General features: G+C 36.1%; 1 protein-coding gene across 1 annotated transcript; it reads left to right on the top strand.

Annotated features, from left to right (window-relative positions):
* The first annotated feature begins 4,028 nt into the window (after positions 1–4,028).
* On the top strand, positions 4,029–6,337 carry LOC109217647 (putative F-box protein PP2-B2). The gene is made up of 3 exons (XM_019381910.1): positions 4,029–4,353; positions 5,510–5,631; positions 5,723–6,337. The coding sequence occupies exons 1-3, from the start codon at positions 4,093–4,095 to the stop codon at positions 6,141–6,143; spliced, it is 804 nt and encodes a 267-aa protein (XP_019237455.1). The 5' UTR covers positions 4,029–4,092; the 3' UTR covers positions 6,144–6,337.
* Positions 6,338–9,091: the final 2,754 nt, after the last annotated feature.

Raw genomic sequence — 9,091 nt, 5'->3', positions numbered from 1 at the left:
ACCAAAGTTGGTCGCTAAATTTAAATCAGATTTATTTATATTTTATATAATATTTAAAATAATAATATAATTGCTAAACGTTAGAACTGGGTCCCAAATTAGCGACCAAAGTTGGTCTCTATCTGCTTCCCCTTTCGTAAGCGACCAACTTTGGTCGCTAACTTTGAATTATATTTATTTATATTTTATATTTTTTTTAAATAATAATATAATTATTAAAATCTTATAACTGGGTCCCAGTTTGGCGACCAAAGTTGGTCTCTATCTGCTTCCCCTTTCGNGCTGAGGATCTTCAACTTGTGACCCAGAAAATAGTCCCTTATTCTGCAACAAGTGCAGCATGTTATTTGTGATTTGGAATGACTCAGCCTGTATCTGCGGGACTACTATCGCTGTGGATAGATTCTCAGTTGTGGGTTGTGCCCAGTCATAGAGAGCAGCCTCTGGCGCTTGCGCTATTGGTACTGCTGGGTTTTCCTGGTTGTCTCCCATGATTGTTTCGAATTGTGCAGTTGTTGGTTGTTGTTTGTTTTGTCAGTTGGCCCGATTCAAAGCCCTGAAAAATTTCTCGGGATCTGATAATGCTTCTAATACTTCACCAGATCTCGATGAGTTTCTAGGCATGCACCTGTGCAACCAAGTCAACAAACGTTAAAGTTTCAATGTAAAAATTGGGTATAGAGAAAACTGACTACACTAAGAATTTTTGTACTTCTTTCAATTGTTATTGATAACACCGTTAATTCCCCGGCAACGGCGCTAAAATTTGATCACGCCCAACTATGCCTTATAAAAGGACACGCGGACGTTGCAAATATAACCTAAGTATTTATGCCCAGAGTCGAATCCACAGAGAATTAACCTATCAATTACTTTTTTTGGACTTACTAAATTTTTTATAATCAACTTCCCCAAACGTTGTAAACAATAGTTGATGGTATCTCTAATAACTAAGACTGAAAGTAAATAAACAGCTGTAAATTAAATATGCTTGGGTTGTAAACAATAATGAGAAGGTTATAAGGTAGTGATTTCCCCTATTGATGGAATCCCTTCCGGTTATGTTTCATATAGATTCACCAAAACATCTCTATCAATCATGAGCACTCTTTTTACCGTAAATCTCTCCCGAGTAATTGCGATAATTTACTAGACGCACTCTCCCGAGATACACTAGATGACTTTATTTATTACAGCTCACTTTAGATTGCACCCAAGACTTCGTTATCCCTAATCCCGCCTTTAAACCCGCAGTTATAGATCCCTCTTATACTTTGGGAGTGGTGTTGTCCAACAATTACCTAAATATGCACTCTCTTCCGAGTTATGCACACTAAATAGGCATAACTAATTGAGGATCCTGTCAATTAACTACAATAAACACGTAGTTGAACAAATAGAGATTAACTGGCAAACTATATTAACATAATCAAGAAGTTCATCCTTCAATAGGTTCCATCAAAACCTTAGACTAAAGTATTTAGCTACTCATAACAACGTAAAGATAAACTACGAAAAGATTCATCATGGAAAATTGCAAGAAAAAGAAGAGATAAAGAACGATAATATTTTTGGGTGATCTCTCACACTTGTGTATCTTGCAAAAGTATTCTCCAAAACAATTCTGCCCTAATGTGGCCGAATTCCTACTTCTTATAAGGGTTTTACACCAAGTTTTCCCGACTTGACACTTTAGTCCCTGGCTTTTCCGTGTTTTGCCGTGGTCCCACCGCGGTTACGCCAGGACCGCGGCCAAAGAGGTCCTCTGAATCTTTGATAATATTCTGCCGCGGTCCTACCGCGGTTACGGTCTGACCGCGGCAGGCCAAGTTCAGCTCTGGTTTTGTCCCTTCGCTTGGTTCAATTTGTGGGTATTGTATGATTGGCCTCCTTTTCTCCGTAATAGATCCTAAACGTGCTCCATCGACTTCTTTCATTGGATATAGCCTGCAAAGCATGAAAAGCACTAATCAGAGCATTTGATTATCACTTTTTACCATAAAGCTATACAAAAATATGGTTCTTTAGGATCTAATTATAGTCTAATTCACCTATTATCATGGATCATCCAAAGGCACATTAGAATGACATACTCATCCAGTCCGAACAGGGGTTTGAAACCAAACTCCTCCTCAGGAGAATAGATGGGGCAATTTGGATAAAGTAGTTGAATTCCTTTGAAATAAGGAAGATTGTAGTGTAGTGGCAAATGTTGATTGAGGTCACAATTTCAAATCATAGATGTTACATTCTCGTATTTTTTAATAATAAAAAAATCTCCTATTAGGTATTACGGGCTTTACTTAGGCTTTCTTATTTTTTTAGTGGTACACCCATGTTGTAGAAATCTTAGATCCGCATCTAACATAGGCTAAACTATAGGTTGTATCATACAAAAAAGAAAGCAATCAATCAACTCATATAATTCCACTTATTTATTCCTTTTCTTTTATTTTCCTTTTTTTGTAAGAGGCAAATATAAAAAAGAAATGATGCAGAGAAACCCCAATACTTATCAACCTTGCTGACATTTCATGTTTCACTTCACTAAAAAGGAATGACAAAAAATTTCAAACTCAAATGTTTAGGCATTTCCTAGGCACCACCTAATATTTTTAGTGTTTCCTCCACATGAGTTGTTTTTCTGGTATATCTAAGCCCATCCACGAGTGATTTTATTTTGTGTCTCACACAACTTACACTAGTTGTGTGAGGCCACTTTTTATCTCACATATTTATGGACCCATATCTTACACATCTGGGTCCACAAAATTCTGGAACCCACACAGTTGTGAGACAAAAAATAAAATTTTTCGCCCATCCACACTAGCTACTTTGCATTTACATATGCATGCACACACAGAGTTATAAGGTTTTCTCTTAATTTATTCAAATTTATGGAGAAGAAAATGATAGGTATATAATTTCTGTTAATAGGACCTGAATTCTTCAAATTTTTGAAAATAAAATCTTCATATTTGAGAACTAGTCGGAATAAGATGATCATACTTCCTCTGATTCAATACATGTGACCCCATTTTCTTGTTAAGCTGTTTTAAAAACAACACCTTTTTAAATTTAGACTTCTTATTTAACCTTTAATGAAGGGCTTTTACATTGTACTCAACATTCGCGAACTGTATTTAAAGATAATATAAATGGCAGAAGCAAAAACTCTAGCCACACAAATGTTATGACATATTTAAGACCACAAATTTTAAAAATTCTATTATTAAACAAGTGTTATAGTATATTTAAGACCATATAGTTTCAAAATCTTTCGTTCTTTAACTTCATGTCTAGTTAAATAGTATAACATAAACTAAATCGGATGGAGTAACATTTTACGGCCGGCCTAGTACGAAAACAATTGCATAGAAATGACATCATGTAGCCATTCTACGGGCTGCTATTTAAAAATTATCTAGTATGTCCTGAATTTTTTTTCAGTTCAATATTTCTGGACACAAAATTTTGAAGTTAAGAGTTTTAGTTCAAATTTTCACAACAAAATAAATATTGGCTAATCCCTAAGTAGCAGCCCTAAAAATGGCTATTTGCGTACTTCTCCCAACAATTGCCTCACTTCTCAAATAGTAATAAACTAACTACATAAAATAGAATAAAATAAGTTTTTTTTTGCCTGGTATATTAATATAAGTTTGGATAACTGGCAATTTTATCATCTATATGAAACTATATATGAATTTCCTCTTTCTCTTACTCCTTTATTTATTACTCCCTTTGTCCATCTAATGCAACTTTTTATTTTGTTTATAAAGAAGAATAGCATGTTTTTATATTAAAAATAATTTAAAAATTACATAAATATCGAAGTATAATTTTTGTTAGCCTCATTTTTAGTCAAATATCGTCACATAAATTGGAACAGAAAAATTACCTTTTTTTTTTTGGTCTTCGGAGAAATATATTGATAAGTTAGGTGGGTCCAATAATAATAGTATATTGGAAAATACTACCAAATACTTAACCGCTAAGACAAAGAAAACAAATGTGTAGTAGTTTTCGTTTACAGTTGTGCTTTGCTATATAGAGAGTTGTCAAGTTAAAGAAACTTTATACAATATTTCTATGGACTATTTTGGTTTGCTACCAGAAGGTTGTGTATGTGATATTATCTCCTTAACTTCGCCAAAAGATGCAGCTATTTCTTGTGCTATTTCAAGAGGATTCAAATCTGCTACTGAATCAGACACAATTTGGGAGAAGTTTTTGCCGTCTGATTATCAACATATTATCTCTAAATCTGACTCTCAATTCCTTTTCTCCTCTAAAAAGGACCTTTACTTCTGTCTCTGTGATTCCCCTCTTCTCATTCATGGAGGCAAACTGGTATGTTCTGTTTTTTGTACCCTTTTTAAATTTTTAATTTTAGCTGTAAACAAGAAAAGAAGGAATTTTTTCTTTTGGCTCGTAAGTTGTACTATATGCATAAAATATTAAAAATGCACTTGGTCAACTAACTTTTAGGTTAGTATCCAGTACTAGTAATTCCCTTAATTAAAAGTCTTATTGGATATCGATGGTATCGGAGTGCGCCTCTTCACGAGGTTGATTAAAGTGCAACGAAATACCTTAAAGTTGAATATGGTTCACGAGGCATCTGGCTTACCGGTAATCTTCCATTCCCGCCGTCGAAAGACTTTAATAATAATAGCATGCCAGAAAGGGGGAGTTGAGTTCGACCACGGGAATAAATTCCTTTGGTATGGAACGATAAATTCCACATAATGGAATTTTATAGTGCAAAGGTATTAATCAGGCTATTGGTTTAAATTATGTAAGCCTATTTCCTTTTTTCTATTTCAAAAAGAATAATTCTTTCCTAAAATTTAAAAATAATTTAACTTAAATATTTCATTAGCCCTTAATTAGAAGCTTTCAGTAATCACAAATAGTCTGACATGTTTAATTTTATAAGTTTCAAAAGTGTTATAGCCACATACATATTATACATGTTTAAGATCACATATTTCAAAAAATTCATTTTTTTTTTTAATTTCGTGCCTAGTCAAATAAATTATTGAAGCAGAGGAAAGGAAGTAGTTTATATCAATAGGGTTGAATAGACAAAAAAGTAGAGAGTACGAATATAAAATGGGATATTACTTTTATAAATAGTTAGAATTTTCAACTAATTGTCAATGTAGACAGGGGCGGATGTAGTATTCTAATGACAGGTTCAATTGAACTCATACGTGAAATATAAGTTTATGTATAAAAATTCACAATAATTACAAAAATAGTAAATATGAACCCATAACTTTAAAATTATATATTAGTTCAATGCTAAAAACCTTATAAGTTGAACCCATAGAATTTAAATTTTGGATCCGCCTCTGAAAGGCATTATGGGTGAGATTGGCTAGGCCTACTTATGACTTATGAGCTACTATAGGATCTGTCCCTCCTCCCCCCTCCCCCCCCCCCCCCCCCAAGACTAGTGTGCTCTGTGTTTGTGATTTGATCTTTTTCTCTTTCAAAACAGAGCTTTTCACTTGATAAAAAGACAGGGAAAAAATGTTTTATGTTGGCAGCGAGGGAACTTGCTATTTCTTGGGGAGTTGATACACCATGGTATTGGGAATGGATATCTCACTCTGAATCCAGGTTTTATATTTTCTCTTTTTATTTTCATGATTTAGAAGGGACTTTGGTAATTAAAATACAGATATTAAGACAAGTACATTTTACTTTACAGATTTTCAGAAGTTGCTCATCTCAAGGGTGTAAGTTGGTTAGATATCAGAGGCAAGATTGAAACTCAAATACTATCAAAAAGAACAAAATATGTTGCTTATTTAGTCTTCAAATTGGCAGAAGGAGATGAGGGACTAGAAATTGCTAATGCATATGTTAGATTTGTGAATCGCGAGAGCGAGAAAGAAGCTGAGGAACGAGCTAGCGTTGTGAGTCTAGTTGAACAAAAAGTTAAGAGACGTATTAAACGTAATGTGAAACGTCCACGAAAAAGAGTCGATGGATGGATGGAAATAGAAATGGGAAATTTTTTCAATGAAACTGGAGAGGATGGAGATGTTGAAGCGCGATTAATGGAGATTAAACGTCTTCATGGGAAAGGTGGCCTCATTGTTCAAGGAATGGAGTTTCGACTAGAATGAAGAAGAGAAGAGACATGTACTCAGTTATGTATTGATGATATATAAACAATGGTATTTTATGGCTATGGGCTAACTTTACTTCAAGATGGAAAAAATGATGTTTTTGCTTGGTCTGTACAGTGAATAAAATGGCGTACGTTTACCTCTAAATGTTGGCAAAGTGAATATTAGGAAATGGAAAGTCATGTTAGATATATACTACATTATGGGGGTGTTTAGTATAACGGAAAAGGTATGTTTTCCAAGAAAATATTTTCTTGAAAAATAAATAGTAATCTTACTCATTTTCCGATGTTTGATACCCAAATTAAGGAAAATAACTTCTCAAGAATATTTATAAATAATTTAAATACAATAAACACGAACTCATAAACATTCGAATCAACAACTTTCCGAACCCACAAATTTCATAAACCTTCTGTAGGCATATAGATTTTACTCAAAATTAACTCCATAAAATAATTTGGACTATATTTTAAATTCAAGATATATTAGTCCAAATAAATACTACGGGCTAATATAATTGAATTAATTATATAAGTCCAAATATATATATATATATATATATATATATATATGGATTAAATAAATAAGTCTTAATCCATTGGGCTAGCCCATTTTATTGGGCTAAAGTGATGAGCCCACTTCATTAAGCCCAAGATAACATCTTCCTAAAGGCCCAGTTTGGTGCCACGTGTCAAATGACGTGGCGCGCCAAGTCAAGCGGAAGAGCCAATAGGATCACTCCACGTGTCAAAATGACAAGGCATGCCCAGTCACACTGAAAGGCCAATTAAATCGCGCCACATGTGCAAGTGACATGTTCTGGCCAATCAAATGCGGCCATGTCATACTTCAATTTGATTGGTCGGAAAGAGTTTGTTCTTATCACTACTCCTCCCTTCCACAACTATAAATAGGGGTCTTCATAACTCAGAAAAGACACCAGAAGTTATAACAAAAAGCAAGAGAGAGCTCGTGGATCAAACGCCACAAATTTCTCTATAAGTTTCAAGCTTCAAGCAATCAAGTTCAAGTTCAAGACATCAAGTTCAAGCTCAAGAACGAAGAACGAATCAAGGTTAAGTTCAAGCAATCAAAGTCAAGCTCAAGAACAAGATCATCGTTCGTGGAAACAAATATAGATTCAAGATCAAGCTCAAAGACCCTTGAATTTATTTACTATTGAAAAGAAGAATCAGAGGAATCATAGAGATTGTACACTCAAATATTTGAAATAAAATACTACGATTGTTGCAATATTTTTCAGTCTTGATTTTATTTTCTCAACGCAAATTTATTGTCAACAAATTCTGGCACGCCCGGTGGGACAATCTCTACCTCTCATCTCAACTTTTCAATCACCAAAGTCCAAGAACATTGAAATGGCTTCAAAGAAAATCAACTCCGGTTCAACTTCCACAAAGGCTACTAACTCCAGGTTCTATGCTGATGTGGAAAACATCCTCGGTGTTACCTTTGGAAGCTTCGGACCAGTTACGAGGAGCAAAGCAAGCTCTTTAGGACAACAAGCACCCCAAGTGCCGTCCGCATCAACCCCTGTTTTTGGATCTTCATCCTCAAAAGGAGCAAGATCTTCCACAAACGTATCTGAAGGGGGAAGCGATGTTGCTGAAAAAATCAAGAAAACTCTTGCTCTGCTTGACCTCTCCGGCTCCAAGCACTCTGCTGTGAAGGAAGATGATGATGCTTCAAGTGATGGATCCTCCCCACTTACACCACATAGCGTGAGCCAATCAAGGATCAATCTGTGTGAAAGTCCATGCTACTCTCCGTCATCCACGACAATCATGCAGGCCATGCTGACAAACACTTCATCTATGGACGAGCAGTTGGCAAACTTGACGGAAGCAATCGCTGGCTTGACCAAATGCATGCAAAATCAAGAGGCTAGAATTGACAAGCTAACAGACAGGGTGGGAATCTTGATGGAAGAAGAATCCACCCATGCACCCGGCAAGCTCCTAGAGGTTCTAGAGAGTGACTCTCCTCCAAGACAAACATCGTCCACTAAGGCTATCCCTGTCTCATCTGAAGGGATGATTCCAATCGATCAACTGAAGGAGTTCATCGAAGGAACCATTAAGAACAAATATGAAGTTGCTGCCAAATCCTCCCTTACATATGCAAAGCCGTACACTGCAAGGGTCGATATGTTGAAGATGCCTGCTGGCTATCAACCTCCGAAGTTTCAATAGTTTGATGGTAAAGGTAACCCAAAACAACATGTTGCGCACTTCGTGGAGACGTGCAACAATGCTGGTACTTATGGAGATTACCTCATCAAGCAGTTTGTCTGCTCGCTAAAAGGAAATGCTTTTGACTGGTACACGGACCTTGAAGCTGGATCTATCGATAGCTGGGATCAACTAGAGGAAGAGTTCCTCAATCGCTTTTATAGTACGAGACGTACTGTGAGTATAATAGAACTTACAAATACTCGTCAACGAAAGGGGGAACCAGTTATCGACTTTATCAATCGGTGGAGGAATGCAAGCCTCAACTGCAAAGACAAGCTTAGTGAAGCTTCAGGCATAGAGATGTGCATCCAAGGCATGCATTGGGGGTTGCGCTACATCTTGCAAGGTATCAAGCCCGGCACGTTTGAAGAACTTGCAACTCGTGCCCATGACATGGAATTGAGCACGGCCTCCGCTGGAAATGAAAGGCTGCCCATCTATGAACCTCGTAAAGGGAATGACAAGCAAGAAGTCAGGAAGTGGGGCAAGTTCGTACCCAAGTCTGAAAGCAAAGAAGCTATGAATGTCAACACATCACCTATGAAGTTCACGACGAAGGTGAGCAAGAAGCAGAGTATGAAATCCACTTCTTTCCACGATAAGCCAAGTGGAAAGTTGACTCTAAAGGAAATGCAAGAGAAAGAGTACCCATTTCTGGATTCTGATGTGCCAGCCATTTTCGAAGAA

Source organism: Nicotiana attenuata, unplaced genomic scaffold (assembly GCF_001879085.1).
Source record: "Nicotiana attenuata strain UT unplaced genomic scaffold, NIATTr2, whole genome shotgun sequence".
In the NCBI taxonomy this organism is placed as follows: Eukaryota; Viridiplantae; Streptophyta; class Magnoliopsida; order Solanales; family Solanaceae; genus Nicotiana; species Nicotiana attenuata.
The sequence above is the reverse complement of the archived record's forward strand: the minus strand, read 5'-3'. Positions and strand labels throughout refer to the sequence as shown.

Excerpts from the sequence above, each read along its gene's own strand:
- LOC109217647 (XM_019381910.1), top strand. The coding sequence starts at position 4,093 with ATGGACTATTTTGGTTTGCTACCAGAAGGTTGTGTATGTGATATTATC. Across the intron at positions 4,354-5,509 it reads TCATTCATGGAGGCAAACTG|AGCTTTTCACTTGATAAAAA; the intron begins GTATGTTCTGTT and ends CTTTCAAAACAG. Across the intron at positions 5,632-5,722 it reads ATATCTCACTCTGAATCCAG|ATTTTCAGAAGTTGCTCATC; the intron begins GTTTTATATTTT and ends TTTACTTTACAG.